Source organism: Amblyomma americanum, chromosome 4 (assembly GCF_052857255.1).
Source record: "Amblyomma americanum isolate KBUSLIRL-KWMA chromosome 4, ASM5285725v1, whole genome shotgun sequence".
NCBI classification, from domain to species: Eukaryota; Metazoa; Arthropoda; class Arachnida; order Ixodida; family Ixodidae; genus Amblyomma; species Amblyomma americanum.
The window spans coordinates 126,882,052-126,903,746 of NC_135500.1; the positions used below are offsets into that span (position 1 = coordinate 126,882,052).

At 47.5% G+C, this 21,695-nt stretch overlaps 1 protein-coding gene across 3 annotated transcripts; it reads right to left on the minus strand.

Moving 5' to 3' along the window:
- Nucleotides 1-1,878: 1,878 nt before the first annotated feature.
- LOC144128332 (DNA damage-regulated autophagy modulator protein 1-like) lies at nt 1,879-20,057 on the minus strand. 3 transcript variants are annotated; one of them, XM_077661661.1, is made up of 7 exons: nt 19,748-20,057; nt 17,230-17,297; nt 9,433-9,575; nt 8,338-8,515; nt 8,094-8,179; nt 5,906-6,058; nt 1,879-3,498 (listed from the first exon to the last, which is right to left on the minus strand). In XM_077661661.1, exons 1-7 carry the CDS (start codon nt 19,882-19,884, stop codon nt 3,346-3,348), a joined length of 918 nt encoding a protein of 305 aa, XP_077517787.1. In that variant the 5' UTR covers nt 19,885-20,057; the 3' UTR covers nt 1,879-3,345. The 3 variants fall into 3 exon arrangements, with proteins under 3 accessions (XP_077517787.1, XP_077517789.1, XP_077517788.1); XM_077661663.1 differs by having other exon boundaries at nt 17,230-17,292; nt 19,748-19,885; XM_077661662.1 differs by having other exon boundaries at nt 3,356-6,058; nt 19,748-20,056.
- Nucleotides 20,058-21,695: the final 1,638 nt, after the last annotated feature.

Here is a 21,695-nt window from a genome sequence, read left to right on the forward strand (position 1 = left end):
GGCGAGCTCGCAAACGGAGTCGGGCGATGTGTCGTCAAGCCGAATATGAGATCCGAAAACGGTAACGTAATCAAACAAAACACGAAATCCTATCGCTTGACACCGTCTGGAAGCAATATTCAGCGTGTTTTGTTCATTTCGCACCATACCTTTCCGTCAAAGCAGATCCATATTCCTTCCTCAGAGCACCTGATGATAAATAAAATTAAATCAATTTATTTTCTCATCTTAATATACAGACGCAGGGTTCGTAGAAAAAGCTGTCCGTGGGCATCTTGACGAGTCTACAAATCTAACGTTCAACGTGGAGGCTGTTCTGAATGTTAGACAGTTTTAAAACAAAGATAAACACACCAAGTAATCACCAAAGAATACTCCAAACAGCGCTACGTACATAACTACATTTAAGCCATGGTATTTAAATGCAGTGTTGTGCAAACATAGCTAAAATACGACGGAACGGCGCTCGTTTAGTTATGACTCCGTTACGACTAACCTTCATGGAGCTGCGAAGATTGCAAGATCCAGCAAAATGTGAAATATCTCTGTACGGAAATTGGCGCTTCTATAGGCGGATATATTCGGTACCTCTAACTGTGCGGCCGGCAGGTAAAGGTACCACCTATATGATAGCACGAAAGCCCGTCAATTCTTTATAAGATTCAGAAAGCGGGTGCGGTGTTTTTGTGCATATAAGAAACCTGGAATAAGGAACAGGAGTTTCACTGTGCATACAAATAAATACCTGTGTTATCTGCTTCTTGATACGTCACAAAAATTTCTCTCCGTCCAGAACTCTAGCCAAACGGATAAATAGGGTAGTTGTAAAGCCTTGACAACGCATGAAGCCCATATGCGAACGACGGCACATGCACTCGATCTGTATTTTCCCGTTCTCAAAGTCTAGACTTAGTTGTGAAACGTACACGCTGAGATAACGGACTCAATAACGCATGAAAGACATAAAAATCCCCGAAGTTTAAATATTGCCACGTGCCTAACGCGCCGCGCGGCCTCCACGCGAAACGACGACGAAGCGGTGGTTGGCTCTCGAGGCGCTCTGGCTCTTTGATCTGGACCCTGGCTGTGTACTTAAAAACTCTCAGTCTTGGGTTCTCCCCGATGCCTACCTGCACGGCTACTCAGGTCGTGACAATATAATACGTTCTGAAAATGTCTGTTGTTCACAACGCAAAATGAAAAATCATCCGTTTTTCCTTCTAGGTTGGCCTGCCAACCAGTTGAATTTTTACGATTTTCCTCTCTCACTTCTAAAAAAAATATTTCAATGACTGTCTTCCTATTTTAAGTATAGTTAGGTTAAAGCAGTTTAGCAAGTCGCACTGGCGGAGTTTTACTTGTATTCTCTTTTTTAAACACTCACCCCACCATAATTCGAATCCGTTTGATTCGAAGTTCCAGTTTGTTCGTACCGGCGTTTTTCTCCCGCCAACATTCTGTGTTTTAAAGGGAAGCCTTGTGGGGCTTCTCTTAATACGCGTACTCCACTCATTTTAAGAAATGTTCAGAAACCGCTTTCATTTCGAATTATCAAGGCTCGATATGAATAGTCTGTTTGAAGCATCCCAATCCTGTCGTCAGGCATTACCGCGACACCAATTTATAAATACGAAAAAAATCTCTAAGTGGCGCCGTGCGAAATTTAAAAAGTAAATAGAAAGAACCGTGGAATACTCACTTCTTGAGCAAGGCACAAAACAAACATTTAAGCAAAGACGGAAGCAGCGAAATTCGCTGTTCATGGAACCTCTTTCGTGAAGTCTGCTTTTTTGTAAACGACTGGCTGGGACTAGTTTCTGTCCAGCGGGACGTTATAGTCATCTGTCCATGAAAGCAACAAGACCAGTAATGTGACAATGAATATATAAATTAGTTTATTTGAATGTATTTGGGAGACTGGCTGAACACTGGATTGGTCTATGCGTAATAAAAAATACTTTTAAACAAAATGAAGCCCTTACCGTATTAAAAAGACACCAACATTCAAGGCAATCAACTGGAAAATAGCAGATAAAAAAAGCGCCAGCGAGACGCGAAACTTATAGACACGTGGCTATGCGTTTTCCCGACCTTTGCCCCTACCGACCACAGCCAACTGAAGGTCAAACGTCAAGTGCAACACACCATTACTGCGGGCTTCTTATCTCAATGACACCATTCCAACCGTTGCGCGATTTGTTTTTCGGCGCAACCACCATCACGCGATGAAACAAAGCTGTGAATGCACCAATGATAAGCCTTGTTGAAAACACTGTCAACAGCAGGGCTGGTTAAGGAAAGAAAAGGTTGCGTTTAGCTAAGGTAATGTTTGCTGTAGGGCTTGCCTACGGCCTGGCGAAAGAGAAGTAGCGTAAATGAGGAAGGTGATGGCAGAAACACAACATTATTAGTACTCATCTTACACTCCCATTGCCTCTCCTTATTTCCCTTACCCTCCACATCGATCCTTCCCGGTGTGCTTGGATTCCCTCGTGCTCTGCAGATGATCAACGGGCCTTAGTGAGCAAGCGATCTTTTGTAGCGATAGCTACATTGCAGTAGCATTTCGAGCCTTCAGCGTGGCGGCGCCGCCACCCTGTGGCTGCGCCGCCACGCTGTCACGTGGTGTGGAGCAGCTGCCGGCGGCGCGGCGCCGTGGCTGATCACGTGGTTGGTCACGTGACCAAGTTCCACTCAGGCAGCTGTAGCTATCGCGTCACTCCATGTTTAACCAGAGCTAAACGACCGCAAATTTTTTCAATGGCTCTTAGTGCTGGCCTTGAATAAATTTTTTCCACCTCCTCCGCTCGCATTCACGTGACTACTCGACGCCACTGATTGGTTCAACTATGTGCGCCCAAGATGGCCGCACTTGAAATAAGAGGAGGTCAGAATAGATTAAGATAGGTTTTTGGGTTGCAACGGACGTCATGATGACGCAATACATGCAACTGCTGCTCTGGCCAGACGAATTAATGAGAAAGCATAATTGTAGAGAATTTTTTTTTTAGCAGAAGTTCCGCGGCCCCGCCATTTTGTTTACGGAATCCGTAAGCCATGGTCTCGCCCGACAAGTGACACGACCACAATCAGTAGAAAAACTTCGGTTTATTGCCGGCAAAAGTTGCTTGCCAAGCGGGAAATTGCATATTCCTTAAAAAAATAAAAACACGGAAAGACTTCGCCGTCACTGTGTGACGAAACAGCACATGATGCACATAATGAACACATGCACTCATATGCACCATTTGAACTATTGTGTTTCTCCACCAATCACCGCGCGCGTGCTGATTGGCTCAGTAGAGCATACATGAGAAGTTGACCCGCGATCCTTAGTTGATGGCGTCAAGATGTGACGTCACCGCGAGCTCCTGCTTCTACGAGACCATTTTCCTTCTTATTGGTGGTTACGTGACTGAATGACGTCGTCAAATTTTCCGTTACTGACACCGAAACCGAAGACGCCATCCTTGGCAAGCCTCCCTCATGAGGCAATCGCTGCAAAAAGAGAGAAGTGCGAATGAGCACCTGAAGGGCGACGGCACAATGACAATAACAATCTGCTACGTAAAATACGGGTACCTTTAAGCTGCTCTCCACTGGTCCTGAGTTCTTTTAATCTGCCTACGTTTACACTATCTACTTTCTATCTCTCCGGTGAACACAACAAACTTGGTCGCGCAGGAGCGCGGAAAACAACAGGTTCCTTTGCGTAATCTCACGGTGCTCTGCGGCCAAAGAAATCGATTCACGTATGAAAAAGATTACGTGTGCCTACCATGACATCATGGTCGACCTGTAATTGCTGTTCATCTTTTAGATATGCGTCAAAGCGAAACTTCTTTGCATGTGCCGAAGGCCGCAACAAAATGTCGGATGACATTTTGTTGCGGCCTGGTAAGCTCATTTCAGCGTGTAATTATTTTACAGTAATTTCAGCCTATAATACAGCGCCCATGGAAGACCAAAGCATTGACACCAAATAAATGCCTCTGAATAACGCTTGCTTCATCATCATAAAGAAATGGCAAACCATAGAAGCCACTGCGTGCATGCAGCATTTATTGTTGCATAATTATTATTAACACAATCATGATAATCAGTTACACTTTAAACAATGGTCTCATAAAATGTTGTGACAGTTAATAGCCTCAGACGCCTCTGCATTATCACGTAAATGAAGAAAACTGAAAGCTATCAGAGGATCACAGTTTCGCTCCCTTGCTGAACAACAACCCTATATTCCGAGTTCAGCGCATTGTGGATCGCAAGCTTAGCACCAAGCCGTTGCTCCACACGAGCAGTCACGCTCGACAAAAGATGTTTGAATGGTCGCGAGGCTGCTAATCTAATCTAATCTAATCTAATCTAATCGAGACTGTACGCTTTAAAAGTTATTGGCTTCTTATATTAACCGTGTCGGAAAATAAAAGCATGAGGCAACATCTTTAACTGCAGCAGGACAGCTTCTCTGCACCCTGCTGTTTGAACAGTGCCCTTAGACCCATCTTCAGAGGTCAAAGGGCACTGAGCAGATGCTCTTGGTTAACAACGGCCGAGCTAACCTATAGTTATCGGTGCCCTACCGGCGCCAGGGGCTCACCACATTCGAACTGCACTTAGATATCAGATAACAAAATAAACAAAAAGTACAGCCGCTTACCCCCAGCGTGCGAGGAGTGATTAGCAGGAGCCGGTTCGCGAAATGACGCCACGATCGTGCTTGTGTTATCGAAGGGCTGCAATGAGTGCCACTGAACCCCAACCACATAAATCCAAGCAGCCGCAGTAGCCCATGAATTATTGGGTGGATTCGTGATTAAGAAGTACATTGTGCATCACGCTACGCGTTAAGGCCTCCGGTTATTAATTCGTTTGCCCAAGTTGGCCGCCGCCGAAGGGTGGAGGACGAGGGCGCAATCGCTTTTTTTTTTGCTTTGATTACTCCTATGCTGACGAAAGCTTAATCTGGGAAAAATGCTGATGTAAGGACGACCCCGACGACAACGCGAAACTGGACAACTAGGATAACACAGCTAGAGCTGGAAAAAAAAAAGCCGATAGAAGCTGTACCTCATGACCCGCTGCGAGTCTTCCCTTTTTCGTTTAGTGGACAATGGACCTTGTGCGTCACGAAAAAGAAGTAAAAAAACGCGATGGTGGACAGAGAACAGTGCTATAATCCAGTCCTTGACCATGAGCAAAGCAGAAGATTATAAATAGATAATACGTGCAGGAGACAGGGAGAAAGATCAAGAACAATGGCGTATGAAGCAAAGCGCGTTGTGCATTAACGGCGGTCGACACCACCTTTGCACCTGAAGCAGCAAGGAGGAAACACCCTTGTTTTGCGAATCGCACGTATTCGTCTTCAGTGTCTTTGGAGCTTGCTTGTATTCACGCGCAAGACGCAGTTCAGGATTTTCAAAGATACGGAAAAAGAAATGAAGCAGAAAGTTCGTTAATGGTAATGTGTCGTATACATCAGCGTGCATCGTCAGCATCGTTGTCGGCCATTGCGCGAAGAAATAAATAGACGTTTCGAAGACCAGCCTCTGGTCGTTGGCGACATCACACTTTCTCGAATATCGCGCTGCACTTCTGCGCATAAGTCGACGCAGCGCAGACCGTGGCCAGCAGGAGGCAGATAGAGGTAAATATATATTGTATAGGGCCATGATTGCACGCTCTTATATTCTTTAGCTAGCTAAACGGACACACACACACAAAAGAGCTGCGCCACAGTGCTTGTCTAGTCACAGTCTCGCAAACAGGACACAGCAGTGAGTTCAAAGGTAAAAGCAGAGGGCGTTCACAAGGTTGACTAGTCCTTGGTGGCCGAGGTGAATCAGAGGGAGGACGAGATGAGTAGCGAGGCGGAATCGTGCGAACGGAGCCGGGTCACCTCGATGCAGTCGTCCATGTGACCCACCAGGGGAAACACGTCCACGGTGACCATGACGCGCCGAAACTCGTAGGCGAACGTCAAGAAGAAGGCGAGGAACACCGTCACCAGGAACCACTCGCCCAGGGAACTGATGAGAAGCTCGCGGAATCCCTGGCCGGAAACACAAAAAACGAACTGTGAATTAACAGTGGTGTGCCGGTTTATGGTTTTGTAGCGAAAGCTACATTGCCCACCAACTCGCAGTTTCTCCGTGCTCGCATTCCCACCGTGGTCACACTGCACCACGTGACCAACCATGTGACAACAGCCAGACAACCAGACTAACCTGGACTTGCAATCAAGATTTAACCAAAGCTAACCAAGCTATGCTTTAGCTTTCTCTACGTATATCCTGGCATAGCCGAGCTAAGCCACTGCCAATTTTTTGGTGGTTTAACGCCTCAAAGCGCCTCAGGGTATGAGGAACGCCGTAGCCGATGGCTCCGGATAATTCCGACCCCCTGGGGTTTTTAGACAGACTGATACCGCACAGTACACGGGCGTCCAGCATTTCGCCTTCATGGAAATGCGAGACCGCGGCAACCGCGATCGAACCCGCGTCTTTCTGGTCAGCAGCCGAGCGCCATAAGCACTCAGTCAACACAGTGAGTGTAGAGGCATTTATGTCTAAGGCTACCTTCTGCCTCTTGAGACCCGACAATGGAAAATTTGCACAATATATCAAACAACAGGATTGCGGGCATGGCAGCCATGTAAGGAGGTTCAGTGGCGTAAAAAGCTCCTTCGCGGATTCGTTTAGGACCTGTGCTCCTACCTAGTGAATATGGTCAAAGCATCGTTTTCCCGCCTTCAGGGGCTCTTGTGAAGATGGAAGTCAGCGCGAGCAGGCTTCTCGATGGCAGCCAACGACAATATGAGATTTCACGTACATTAAAACTGACAGTTGAAGCCGTTATACGCACTTTATAGCACTTGTAACAATGCAACCAACAGAAATCAGAACATATTTGAGCGACAGAAGGCGTAATTTTCCTCTATGGTTTAAAAAGTTGGTAGTTTTCTCTATACTGAACATTTCCTGAAACAGGCACAGAAGTTCTAAGCAGCAAAAGATAGTTCAATCACGTTTGTGGACCCAAATCATCATATTGCCGCAAATCTTTGTACCGTTTGTTCATTCTTCAAACGTGCCGCCACGCGGCTTTATCACTTTGCTTGTGATGCAACACGCGACTAGATTTATCTCTATTGATCGCACACAGGAGGATCCGATTATACGTTGTTCCAGACTGTTGTTATAACATTGCATGCCCTATCTCGAAACTTCGCTATCAGCTTTAAATTGAGCACGGTCGAGAGCGGCGGGCATTCTGTTCGACGACCGTCGAGCACGCTTGTTGCTTTCGCCGCCGCCAAGTGATTCAGTCCATTGTGGGCGCAGGTAAGACCAATAGACAGTTTCATTCGGAAGCCTTCTTTCGCCGTCTTCCTCACTGACTGGTCTGCCGTCCCCATTACGTGACAGTGTCTTCAAAGGATGAAAAGAAGGTGGTGACAAAATTTACATGCATCTCAGGAGGATAACGTGTATAAAGTGCAAAAATAAATGACAAAAGAAAAAATTAAAATTACGTAAACATATGAGCAAAAAAAGCGCACTCAATATTACAAAAATAAATCTGAAGGCGCCGCGCAGTGCTTGTAACCAACGACATTCAAGCGATACCTTTTGCAAAGGAATTGAGTTTGAATCGTTAAGGTGCAATTTCGCTAATAATATCGTCACGTAGTGGTGACGCCAGTCGAAGAAGAAATGAAGACGGACAAAAGTTCTTCTAAAAGAAAACTCTTTATTTGGGCTGACTGGCACCCACAATGGAGTGAATCACTCGGCGGCGGCGAAGCGACAAGCGTGCTTGGCGGCCGTCGAACAGAATGCCCGCCGCTGTCGGCCGTGCTCAATTTAAAGCTGATAGCGAAGTTTCGAGATAAATCGTGCAAAGTTACTAGAACATTCTGGAACAACGTAGAATCAGCTCTGCCTGGTTGCGATCAATCGAGATAAGTCGGGTCGCGTCTTGCGTCGCAAACAAAGCGATAAAGCGGCGTGGCGGCACTTTTGAAGAATGAACAAACACTGCAAAGATTCGCGGAAATATACGTAAAGATTAAGATTCACACATACCGGGTCTCCTGGCTCACGAAAGTGCTTCGGCTTATCGATGTCTCCTTCAACCCAAATACGTTCTCCAACAAATTGGTAGCACGCAGCTGGAATATAAAACCTGTAAAGGATTTGTAACCACTCACAGAGATCGCAGGGTCCTACATCATGTATCTACTGCGCTTACAAAATGTGTGTTTTTTTTAATAAGACCAGCAGGAAAGGGAAAATCTTGGCTAAATTTCGAAAGGCCGTGAAAGGATACTGAACACAACGGCGACGATTGATGCCACGGTGAGGCCGAACCTCACCCACACCATTGTCTTGGCGTAGTGCTGTGGGCATAAACAGCAAGTGAGGCCTGTTTCCAGCATCATGTAGAGAACAGCGGCCAGGAACATGGTGTAAGCACCAGCATTGTGGATCGCCCGGCTAGTCAACACCTGCGCAGTAGCGAAAGCAATAGAGTTATGACCGTTACAAAAGGAAGGAAAACATCAACAGCAAGAGATGGCTGCAATGCATTGCCTCCGCATGAAGAGCACAACCACCGCACGCTATTCGCAAACATTTCATGGACCCCACCAGAACAACGCCAACTGTATTCTAAACTGGCTCGTCTGCTCAACTCTCAGATTTCGTATATTTCCTAAGCATCATGAGCGGTTCAAAAATGGAGGAACAATTTGGGGTTGCATAGAAGCTTTCATTAACGGCAATGTTAACTGTACCAATGTTTTTCGGCACAAAAAAAGAACGGAAGAAAGAAAGAAAGAAGGAAGGAAGGAAGGAAGGAAGGAAGGAAGGAAGGAAGGAAGGAAGGAAGGAAGGAAGGAAGGAAGGAAGGAAGGAAGGAAGGAAGGAAGGAAGGAAGGAAGGAAGGAAGGAAGGAAGGAAGGAACTATATACGCCTTCTCTTTCACTCTACGTTTTTCGAACCCTAAACGAGAGAAACTGTATTGGAATATTGCTCATCTGTGACAATAAAACGTAACCTTAGTCGTCATCATCATTAGCAGGCTACGTCCACTGCACGACAAAGGCCTCTCCCATATCGTTCCACTTAACCATGTCCTTAACCTTAGTACACAAGCCTAAATACCAAAAGACACGAAGCCTAGATGAGATCTGGCTGAATTGGGCAAAGTTCGCTACATTCATCGTCATAATGCCCTTGTTAAATTCAGAGCAACACTGTTGTGAAGAAAAGCTTTCTGCACCTCCTCCTGCGGCTGGCCCGTACGTACGGTGTTACTTCAAAATTTTTTTGTTCGGCGCATATAGACCACCTTCACAAAGCGCACACTGCTGTCAGCGCAAGGTCCGTAGACTTCGCGTAATGTGACAAGCGCATGCTCACGGGATAGGCGGACACGATGAGATTTCCAGAGACGGCGACCAGACCCGCCAACAAAGAGGCCACGTTGAGGGCATCGACGATCCTCCGGCCGCAGCGGTTCAGGTTGCGAATGACGACGTACCGAACGAGCATCGTAGTGCAAGCTGCATGTTGGGCGAATAGAAAGTGATTAACATTGGCAACACACTCGAAGCACTACAGAAACTTGCGTAAGCATGCTAACACCGTCTGTGCGCAGCACGAAGCAGCGTGTGCGTGGACCAGTGTAAGGATAGAGCATTTGAAAAGAGCTGTTTTAAGCCGCCGCGTTGGCTGAGTGGTTATGGCGCTCGGCTGCCGGCCCAAAGACGCGGATTCGATTCCGGCCGCGGCGGTCGAATTTAGATGGAGGCGAAATTCTAGAGGCCCGTGTACTGTGCGATGCCAGTGCACGTTAAAGAACCCCAGGTGGTCGAAACTTCCGGAGCCCTTCACTACGGCGTCTCTCATAGCCTGAGTTGCTTTTGGGACGTTAAACCCCTATAAGCCAAACCAAACCAAGACAGCTGTTTTATGTTTTTTTATGTTTTATGGGGGTTGAACGTCCCAAAGCGACTATGAGAGACGCCGTAGTGAAGGGCTCCGGAAATTTCGATCACCTTGGGATCTTTAATGTGCACTGACATCGCACAGTACACGGGCCTCTAGACATTCGCCGCCATCGAAATTCGACCGCCGCTGCCGGGATCGAACCCGTGTCTTTCAGGCTAGCAGCCGAGCGCCATAACCACTCAGCCACCGCGGTGGCCTAAAAACCTACGCAGCCGTTTTTTTTTTCTGAAAGTCTTCCATTCTTGAATTTCCGTGTCGCAAATACCGCACTTAATACGTATTCTTCAGGTCAAGTTTTCTTACTTTTTTTTTCGTTTCGAAATTGAGATCCATTCCGCGCTATATTTAGGAATAGACAGTATTACATTTTTACCAAATTTGTAAAGCGCGGTTCTGACGTAAAGGCACTGACGTATCCGTTCCCGGACATACAACGGCAGCCAGTGATCCTTGTGCCTGCTTCTCGAAAGCCGTATCTCAGGCAAACATTTACGCTCGACAAAAACAGCTGAGCATGTCAACAGCGAAGGAGGACGAGCATTCGATAAGTTCGCGACATCCGCCTGCTGCGCCATAATGGTCATTCATGGTTACCCATTAGGTGTCACGTCACCAATTTCCTGCCTTTAACTGGCCTCCAGTGATTTGGTGAAGCCTTGCAACAGACATGCACTAAGCCATACCTAACCTCGGGCTGTTGCCACCCAAGTTTTACGAATGACTGATATGCGTAGCATTTTCATTTTACTAATGGTGAATTCCAATCACAGATGCGAGGCAGTACACCCACTCCGCCTCGCTCCGAGAAGGGCCGAAAAAGTTGACCCGGAAGTGCTCCGAACCTGAATTGGTTTTCACCACAAATTCACGACGGAGCATGAGAACCGTGTTAGTCGGTACTAGCTGTTTCATTACTAAAGGGTACAGTTCAGAGCAAAACACGAAGTGAGCCATTCTCTCTCGTCCTTGCATTGCATTCTTTCGTGTACTAGGGTTTTCAAACGCTGCCACAAAAAAAGCTTCCTGGAATTTAAGAGTACGTTACGATGCTTGCAGTCCAACCTAAACACGGCTGGTGGCGAGAGACTGCCACAAGTTGCCTTTCTTCACAGAACCTGCTCTAAAAGATGAATTACAGTAACGGCGGCTGCGTTTTTATAGAGGAAAAACGCTAAGGCGCCCGCGTGCTGTGCGATGTCAGTGCACGTTAAAGATCCCCAGGTGGTCGAAATTATTCCGGAGCCCTTCACTACGGCACCTCTTCTTCCTTTCTTCTTTCACTCCCTCCTTTATTCCTTCCCTTACAGCGCGGTTCAGGTGTCCAGCGATATATGAGACAGATACTGCGCCATTTCCTTTCCCCAAAAACCAATTTTTATTATTATTATTATTATTATTATTATTATTGTAGTGTGGTAATCTTCATCGATATAACCACTGACATGCGTCGCGTGCTGCCGCTCTCAAGGACGAAGAAGTTGTTCGCTGCCTTGCTCTTTTCGCCACGCCTGACGCTTCGCTGCGAGTCTCCCCTGAGCGGCTGGAATCATCTGGGTTCACCGAATAAACACACCCCTACAATTGGTGCAGGTGCTGCTGGGTACGTTCCCGTCCACCCTGGAACTAAGAAGCCGCACGTTACCCTCTGCTTCCAGCATGCCGGATGACACTGCCACGACATCGTCGCCCCTCCCAACCACCGTGCTGTGTTCTGGAGCTCTACGGCAGCGTGATCCGTGCTTCTTCAGTGGCACAGCCGACCAGGACGTCGACGATTGGTTGGCGGCATATGAGCGCGTCAGTAGCTACAACAGATGGGACGACGCTATCAAGCTAAGCAATGTAATCTTTTATCTGACTGACGTGGCGAACCTCTGGTTTCGCAACCATGAGGCAGACCTGCCATCTTGGTCTGCATTTAAAAAGAATTTTGCAGAAGTGTTCGGCCGCCCTGCAGTTCGCAAGCTCCGGGCAGAACAACGCTTGCGTGAGCGCACTCAGCAAGTCGATGAGTCGTTCACTAGTTATATAGAGGACATCGTGGACCTATGCAAGCGTGTCGATCCGCTAATGACTGAAGCGGATAAGATCGAGAACATCATGAAAGGCATCTCTGACGACGCGTGCCAAATGCTCTGGGTAAAAAATCCTGCCACGGTGAGTGACGTGATCAAGCTTTGCCAGAGCTACGACGTGCTTCGTAAGAAGCGCGCTTCTACCCGGCGGTCCGGTGTTAGAGACGACGCCATCTCTACACTTGCGCTGGGCGGTTCTACCCCATCAGAGGACAGCCCTTTACTTCAGCAAATCAAAGCCTTCGTTCGAGAAGAGGTCGCCCGCCAGCTATCGCTGGTCCCTCAGTTACAGGATAGTGGCCGCCTTGTTCCTGACATGGCTCCGTCTTTGGCCCCTACCATACGGCGTGCCGTTCAAGATCACATCGCTGACGTTCTTCCTCCCAGCTCCATGCTCCCGCCCAGCCCTGTGCTGCCGCCCAGCCCCGTGCCAGCGCAAGTAACGGCACCACTGACTTACGCCCAAGTTGCGGCCAGGCCGCTCATGCCATCAGCATCTCTTTCCTACCAGGCCGCTCCTTCCAACCTTCCTTCGCCTTTGCCTGGGTCTGCATTCCATGTCCCTATTCCAAGGGTACGCCAACGCCAACGCCCTACGAACCCTTGGCGTACCGCGGACAACCGACCAATCTGCTACTCTTGCGGGCTGCCGGGCCATGTCGCACGCCTTTGCCGCCAACGCCTTCCACCTTCTCGACCTGAACTATGGAACTACTCCTACAATACAGACCAGCCCTCGCCGAGAAATCCGCCCAGTTCCGAATTTGTATCTCGTGACAATCAAACGTACACAGCTCGCCGATCACCTTCCCCTCGTCGCCGTTCCCCGTCCCCACTCCGACGTTCTACCGGCACCGTTGAGGGAAACTAACAGTCGCAGTTCCCGGGGCAAGAACTGCGCTTGGTTCGAACTCTTCAAGTCCTCGGTGTTCTCCCACTAACGTAATTCAAGTGTTTGTCGACGGCGTCGCAGTACTCGCTCTAGTCGACACGGGCGCTGCCGTATCAGTCATCAGTGAAGCTCTTTGCCGTCGTCTTCGTAAGGTGACCACCGCACTTTCCGACTTTTCGCTTCGCACCGCCTCATCACAGCGCATTCATCCCTCAGCGGCGTGCACGGCCCGTGTTCTCATCGAAGACGTCTTATACACCATCGAGTTTATTGTACTGTCTCGCTGCTCACACGACATCATCCTGGGCTACGATTTCCTTTCCACTCATCATGCCGTTATTGACTGCGCCCGCGCGGAAGTTTCCTTTTTACCTCTTTGTGATACCGTCTTGTGTGACGTCCCTACCCGGCCTGCAAAACTCCTCGTCGCCAGTGACACAGACATTCCTCCATTTTCTGCTGCCCTCGTTCCACTCTCCTGTGAAAGCGTTATTAGTTCGACTGTCTTCTTCACACCTTCCGACGCCGCTTCACGCCATCCCTGCCTCCTGCTTCCATTTGCGGTCCTCAAGATCGAAGATGGCCTTAGTGCAATGTACGTCTCAAATCCATTTTCGTGCCCGTCCGTCCTGCTACGCGGCGAGTGTCTCGGTCGTATTGAAGAACTTGATCCCGCGCTTGTAAATACTCTTCCTGCAACGCCTACTTCATTAGACGTTAATGTGCTCAGCTCTTGCGATACAGCGACCGCTTCGACACCACCCGATGTTCTTCAACAAGCTATTGACGCAGATCTCCCACCCGCACAACGCGATCAACTCGCTGCTCTTCTACAGAACTTCACTTCTGCCTTCGACCTTCCTCACACTGCTCTGGGTCGCACGTCTGTCGTTACGCACGCAATCGACACTGGTACAAACGCACCTTTACGACAGCGTCCTTATCGCGTGTCGGCCTCTGAGCGCCAAGTCATTGCTGACAACGTGGACGACATGCTTCGCCGGGGCGTCATACAGCCATCTAACAGTCCATGGGCTTCTCCGGTTGTTTTGGTCACCAAGAAAGATGGTTCCATCCGGTTTTGCGTCGATTACCGTAGGCTTAACAAAATCACGCGCAAAGATGTCTATCCTTTGCCGCGAATCGACGACGCCTTGGACTGTTTACAGGGAGCCGAGTATTTCTCCTCTTTGGATTTGCGCTCCGGCTACTGGCAGGTACCGATGGCTGATAATGACCGCTCGAAAACTGCCTTTATAACACCGGATGGATTATACGAGTTCAACGTTATGCCCTTTGGCCTCTGCAATGCCCCGGCTACTTTCGAGCGCCTGATGGACACTGTTCTTCGTGGACTCAAGTGGCAGACCTGTCTTTGTTATCTGGACGACATCGTAGTTTTTTCTGCCGACTTTTCTTCTCACCTTCTCCGCCTAAAGGATGTCCTCACGTGTCTCGCCGGCGCTGGGCTTCAGTTGAATTTGAAGAAGTGCCACTTTGCCGCTCGAAAACTCACAATTTTAGGCCACGTAGTTTCTAAGGACGGCATTCTTCCCGACCCCACCAAACTTCGCGCAGTTGCAGAGTTCCCGAAGCCAACCTCCCTGAAGCAGCTTCGGAGCTTTATCGGCCTCTGCTCCTACTTTCGACGTTTCATCTTGAACTTCGCCTCTATCATCGCTCCTCTGACCCAGCTCCTTGCCGGCAGCTCCGACCTTTCCGCCTGGACTCCAGCCTGCGATAAAGCCTTTGACACTTTACGCCGCCTTTTGGTTTCGCCGCCCATTCTACGCCACTTTGATCCGGCTGCGCCTACGGAGATCCACACTGATGCCAGCGGTATTGGGCTTGGTGCCGTCCTTACCCAACGTAAGCCTGGTTACAGCGAGTATGTTGTGGCATACGCCAGCCGAACATTGACAAAGGCAGAATCTAATTATTCAGTCACAGAAAGGGAATGTTTGGCCATTATTTGGGCTATCGGAAAATTTCGTCCTTATGTGTATGGTCGACCGTTTTACGTTGTGACCGATCACCACGCTTTGTGCTGGCTTGCCTCTCTGAAAGACCCATCCGGTCGCCTTGCTCGCTGGGCTCTTCGTCTCCAGGAGTTTGACATTCATGTCATTTATCGATCAGGGCTGAAGCATACGGACGCGGATGCTCTTTCCCGCTCGCCATTGCCTAGAGATAATTCGTCTGACCACGTCTGTGCCTACGATATGTCGACTCTTACAACTATCGACATGGCTACCGAGCAGCGGAATGACCCCTGGATCAATGCACTTTTGAATTTTCTCTCAAGTCCTACTCCCGGTCATTCCTCCAAAGCGCTCGTCCGCCAAGCACACCACTTCTCCATTCGTGACGGTCTTCTCTATCGCCGCAATTATTTGCTTGATGGACGGAAGTGGCTTCTAGTCATCCCGCGTCATCTCCGCGCCGACATTTGTGCTGCGTACCATGGTGACCCACAATGTGCTCACGGTGGCGTATTGAAAACCTACACACGCCTACGTCTGCGATTTTACTGGCGTGGAATGTACCGCTTCGTAAGACATTTCGTGCGCGCTTGCGAATCTTGTCAACGCCGAAAAACTCCTCAGAAGTCCTCTGTTTCGTTGCAGCCGTTACCCTGCCCTGCTCGTCCGTTTGACCGCGTTGGCATAGATCTCTATGGCCCTCTTCCGACTACTCCTGCTGGAAACCGGTGGATTATTGTGGCAGTAGACCATCTGACTCGCTACACTGAAACATCACCGTTACCCTCTGCCTCTGCAAGAGACGTTGCTTTGTTCATTCTCAACAACTTGATTCTTCGCCACGGGACTCCGAAGGAACTGCTCAGTGACCGCGGACGCGTTTTCTTGTGCGACGCTCTCGAGGCCCTACTGAAAGAATGTCGCATCATTCATCGCACCGCTACTTCTTACCACCCTCAGACGAATGGCCTGACAGAACGCTTCAACCGTACTCTGAGTGACATGCTGGCCATGTACGTCAACGACGCTCATTCCAACTGGGACCACGTTCTTCCCTTCGTAACCTACGCGTACAACACTGCGATACAGACCACCACTGGATTCTCTCCCTTTTTTCTTCTTTACGGGCGCGAGCCAACCTGCACAATGGACGCGCTTTTTCCCTACCGCCCTGATGTTTCTGAATCGACGCCACTCTCGGACGCCGCCCAGTATGCAGAAGAATGCCGTCAGCTCGCTCGTTCGCTCACAAAGGAAAATCAATGGCAACAAAAACACCATCGTGACACTGGTGAGGCGCCTTCATATGCGCCCAACTCCCTGGTGTGGCTCTGGGTTCCTGCCACAACCGCCGGCCTGTCAAAGAAGCTTCTTGCTCGGTATCACGGTCCATACCGAGTGCTTCAACAAACATCTCCTGTGAACTACGTAGTTGAGCCCGTTACGCCTTCTGCGGACTTGCGTCGCCGTGGACGCGAAATAGTTCATGTGGACCGAATCAAGCCCTACTACGATCCGTCTGTCCTTTCGGCACCATGAGTCGCCAGGATGGCTCCTTCTCTGCCCGGGGGGGAAACTGTAGTGTGGTAATCTTCATCGATATAACCACTGACATGCGTCGCGTGCTGCCGCTCTCAAGGACGAAGAAGTTGTTCGCTGCCTTGCTCTTTTCGCCACGCCTGACGCTTCGCTGCGAGTCTCCCCTGAGCGGCTGGAATCATCTGGGTTCACCGAATAAACACACCCCTACATTATTATTATTATTATTATTATTATTATTATTATTATTATTATTATTATTATTATTATTATTATTATTATTATTATTATTATTATTATTATTAACAAACTGCTGAGACAATGGCACCTCTAAGCAACATATTAGAAATAACAAATTGGCAAGAGATGCAGCGGAACTTCTGACACGATGTGAGAAGTGTAAACCTATCGCCAAGCTTAATCATCATCATCATTTATCATTTATCATCATTTATTTACCCTTAAGGTCCCCAGGGGGCATTACATAGGGGGGGGGGGGCGAACAGTAATCATGTCACAAAGAACAAAATTGGAACATAAACTGAACACATGTAGATACAACTGTGAACACTTCAAAAGAAAAACAAGCAAGTAAGTGAGTAAACAAAAAAAGAAAAAAGGGCCTTCAAGGTAAGCAAGGCGAAAAGGTGCGCTCAGAGGAGGTGCACGAAAGACAGATGTACTCTAGGAGGTTTATTATCAACACGCAGTTACGCACCCAACACGGATCCGAAGTAGAGCAGCAAGCTGAACACTCCGCTTTGTGGCGGTGAGGCACCGGCTTCGCTGAAACAAATTGGCACTGATCTCACATGCTGCGCAAATTTCGGGAAACTAAAAAAACTATTTGTGCGCAGCAATCACAAAGACCGAAAATATCGTGAAAGAGATTTTTCTTTTCTGAAATCCTGCTATAGTGAAAACTTTACGCTGTGCGATTTTGCAGCATATTGCACTCATTGAACTACTTTTGATCGCCTATGAGAATTAAATCTACTTGCAGTATAATTTTTGCAACCTCCAATGAAGCTAAAGGAAAAAGTAGTTCAAAGTGAGCCAGTGGTTCGTGCTAGTTCCACATAATTATTACAATAAAAAAAACACAAAACGTACGCACTGAAGTTGCTGCTGGCTACGAACAAAACTTGCCCCCAGTGCCTTTTTTTCTTTCCACAAGCCATGCAAATGCTAAATTTTCAGTACATAAAGGTCAAGAATAATATTGCTGCATATTCAGAAGTGTCCTGAGTCCAGTTGATTTCTTGGTAGCTTCCTTACCGCAAGATAATAAAGAAAGAAAATGTGTTAAAATAGATCAACAAGGAACGAAATTCAGACCAAGGCTTCTTACTTGTGACTTGATGTCTTGGCTGAATAGTTTTCTCACAATAATATTGAATATTAGGAAGTAATGGGGGCTTATTCGATTAGTCCGCTGAGTAGCTAGGGTAGCTGGAACAAGAATACTGACTTACTTAGCGAGTTTTCAGACAACAGAAACTTATTATTAGCACAGCAGTTACTAATTCTGTAAAAAAGGTGCAGTTACCGAACTTTCCTGCCATACGCTTTCAAACGCCGGAATTTACGCACAGGGAAGATTCGCTCGCCTAAAACATTTCGCACAGCGACAACACAGCAATCAGAAGAAAAATAAATGATTTGAAAACAAAGGGTAGCTACATCTGAAAGGAAGGCCGCATTTATCTAATTATCATTATTGTAACTTAGCACTAAGTGTCGCTGTTGATTGTACTCATAGACAACCGCACGCGAAGCCCATTCAACTCTGAAACCGCAGAAATTTTTATTGTGTACTCAAAAAAGCATATGCCGGTTGGCTTGCAATTCTAGTGACTTACTGTACCTTACAAGCCAGCTAGAAAATTGTTTTTATGTTTTATGCAGTGACAGGTTAATAATAAATGCAAAATCGCAAGAGGACCTTAGCAAGTTCATAACAAAGATATGAACTGGAAACAAAATACATGGTACATGCACCACTAACAAATAAACGTTGTTCCGCACTTTCAAACAAAAAAAAATGGCTAAATACAACAACAACAAAAAGCAGACAGAACAACATGAACAATGCCCACGATAATAAAGTGACCTTTAAAATTTCAGCAGCCTCCAGTGGAAAGAGCAATGGTTGGATATGGAAGTGATTTGGTAAGGGAGGTCAACTTTGACAGCACTAGTTAAAGTAGATATGGTGAAGTCTCGCTTTGCCGAAAATGAGGTTATGCTAGAATTATGTATTACGTTAGAATTCCTGCTGTTGAATAATTAAAGTAATATACCATGTAGCCATACTCTGAATGGCTTGTAACACCCATGTTTGGATAAGGTAACTATGTAGATGACATGAACTCTCGTTTATGACGGATAAAGGTCAAATAAGCTACAGTTTGCGCTTGTCACCTTTGGAAATTCGTAACTTGTGGCGTAAGGCGTAAGTAACCTACCTTTCGATATTTTTGGTGCAAATAGCTTAAATGTGCTTCGGCCATAAGAGCTTATGTGTAATATATATATATATATATATATATATATATATATATATATATATATATATATATATATAAAATGAAAATTCTAAGGACGGTTACGATTCTCCATAATGCGAAATTTGAGCGCAGCTCTGTCGGTGTTTCAAGCTCTCTACGTTCATTGTTTTGTTTTGCCGGGTCATCGGCACGTCTGGCGATGCTATTAGTTCGATAGTAATATTAGTTGACAAAGACGATGTGCAATGCACAGCCCGAGAATAAGTTGCAGTTTAACACGAGGAGTGATCGGCTGCCTAGAGCTCTCTTGCAGTGGCCAGCGATGCTGATCTCTTCGCGGCGCCGAGGGTTAATCCCAATCGCGGCAATGTTCATTTACTTGTTTATTGATTTATGGTTTGGCTCGGTTTCACCGACGGCGGCGACGCAGCTCAACCCACGAAAGGGCGCTTAAGAGCTGCGATCTGAAAAATAATAAAGGCGACAACACTCAGTTTGTTCTTTCAGAAGCTCTCAGAATGAGTGGAGGTTTTCTCTTTATGAAGCCGCTTGCGCAACCAGGTTTGCGCAGAAGTTCTCATTTAAACCAAAGGTTCACCCAGGGGCACTGTACGACTGGTTCCTGGCGCCCTCGGGAGGTAGGAAACCGAACGACATCACTCTCAGTCGAACACGAGCAGCGGCCGGAAGTTCCTCACCCGTTCTCACCTGGCGCAGTGATCTCACCTGATGTACGGAGCGTACACGGTCACGGCTCCGGTGAGCGCAGCCCAGGTGTAGGCGATCAGTGCAGCACCGATCAGGCTAACCGCCACCATGGACGGCACCCAACCGACGCCCGCGCACATCAACGTCACTTCCATCCTCGACGGCCCCGAATGGTTAGGCCTAATGATTGAAAGACTCGCGCACTTTCGCCTAGCTAGCGACTCGGCAGTTTCGACGGCACTGGCGACCGACGACGCCGGTTCTCTAAAGAGCGGAAAAGGTGAATCTTTGCAGTCGAGCTAAACAGGTGAACCGCTATCGCCGCGCCGAACGCCCGAGAGAGATCGCACACAATCGAAAGCAAGATAGCGCATGGACCGACTCACCTTTGCCCGTATCTATGCGACAAGATTAGACACAACGCTTCGTTTTCCCTCCACCGCGGCTGTATCAGGCAAGTCGGTACGCTTTTTCGTTTGGTCGGATTAGATATGTGAACAGAAACTGACGGTGTCAGTAGCGTTAGGCGGATTCCAGCTCATACAGCTTGCAACTACACTTCAATTGCGACGGAAAGAAGCACCCAGCACCAAGAGCCACCTTCCGCAATGTAGGGGTTACCGTCATGCATTTGTTACCCAAAATACAAAGAGCAGTTATTAAGAACCACTACGACCTTACAGGAACTTTTCAAGAGTCAGCAAAATTTCCATGTCATCTTGCTGGCTTCTCACACTTTATAAAGTGGGCATGTGGCTGTATACAGTGACGCTGAACGCAGACAGTGAAGAACTGAAAGGCCCAGTCCACGATATGCGAAGTGCGCAGCGCCATCTCTTAGCACTCCGAGAACTAGGCCCGCCATGTTTGTTCGGTCGAGAAAACGAAACCGCTGATCAGCGTTGGATAAAGACGGCTGCATTTCGGGTGAAATGTGAAATGCCGATGCACTGTTGCGCTACGCCATCTACTCTGCCAGGATACTACGATGCGTGCGGGAAGCACGTATATTTTTCAGTTCCTCATTTACTACTTTTTTTTTTTGCTTTAGCGACCGTTTTAATAACATCATGTGTAAGCGGGCCGAACCATTCACAGCTCTCTCTCGTTGCGCTCATCATTCACAAAACTTTATAGGCGATTTTTTTTTTCAAATGAAGATATGAACCGGACTATTTGTTGCCTCTGATCATAAAGGGAGCCAATTTCGTGCACCTAACAACTTTCCGGCAGCGCATATGATCGATCGGACGTAAACAAATCGACACGCGCTTAAACGACGAGTTAGACGGTACAGGTTCTTTACAGCCGGTGTGGCTCAATCATGTAGACCGGCAGCGTTGAAAGGCCTTTATTAATTTTCCGGCAAATCGCGGCCAGTCGCACTTGGTGCGCTTCAGCTACAAACCTCGATTGATCGAACCGTGACGTATACTGCAGTGCACAGAAAGAGCCATGCGCCAAATGCAGCTTAGATCTCTATACCATGTTCAGTTATTTTCAGAAGTGCTGGAAATACTTTCTTGGTCTTGCAGGCGTTGTGTTCCCCGCTATGTCGTGCAATAACCCACATGTTAAGCGCGTTTACCGTGTGATGTAATATGTGCTATGTATAAAAACTGATGTGCGAATGTTTTACTTCTTCAGGCTTCCTATGATCAATATCCACACAATGCAAGTTCAAAAAGTGGACGCTCCGTCTTTAGTCAAACGCGCTTTTCATGGCACAGGGAATGTCGCTATATATGAAATAATGAATAAATCGCATATAGGAAATAAAAAAATAAAACTGCATCTTTGCTTGCGACATCACGAATATACGCTTGGTTTTCTTTTTTTAATATCGACTATTAAAAGTGCAGTCTTCCGCCTTGTTTAAAATGTGGCGCTAGACGTCAAGACAACGAAAATCAGCTGCGCCGGGCTCTGAAACGGTGATGTTGAAAAGCGCGGATGCGCATCGCAC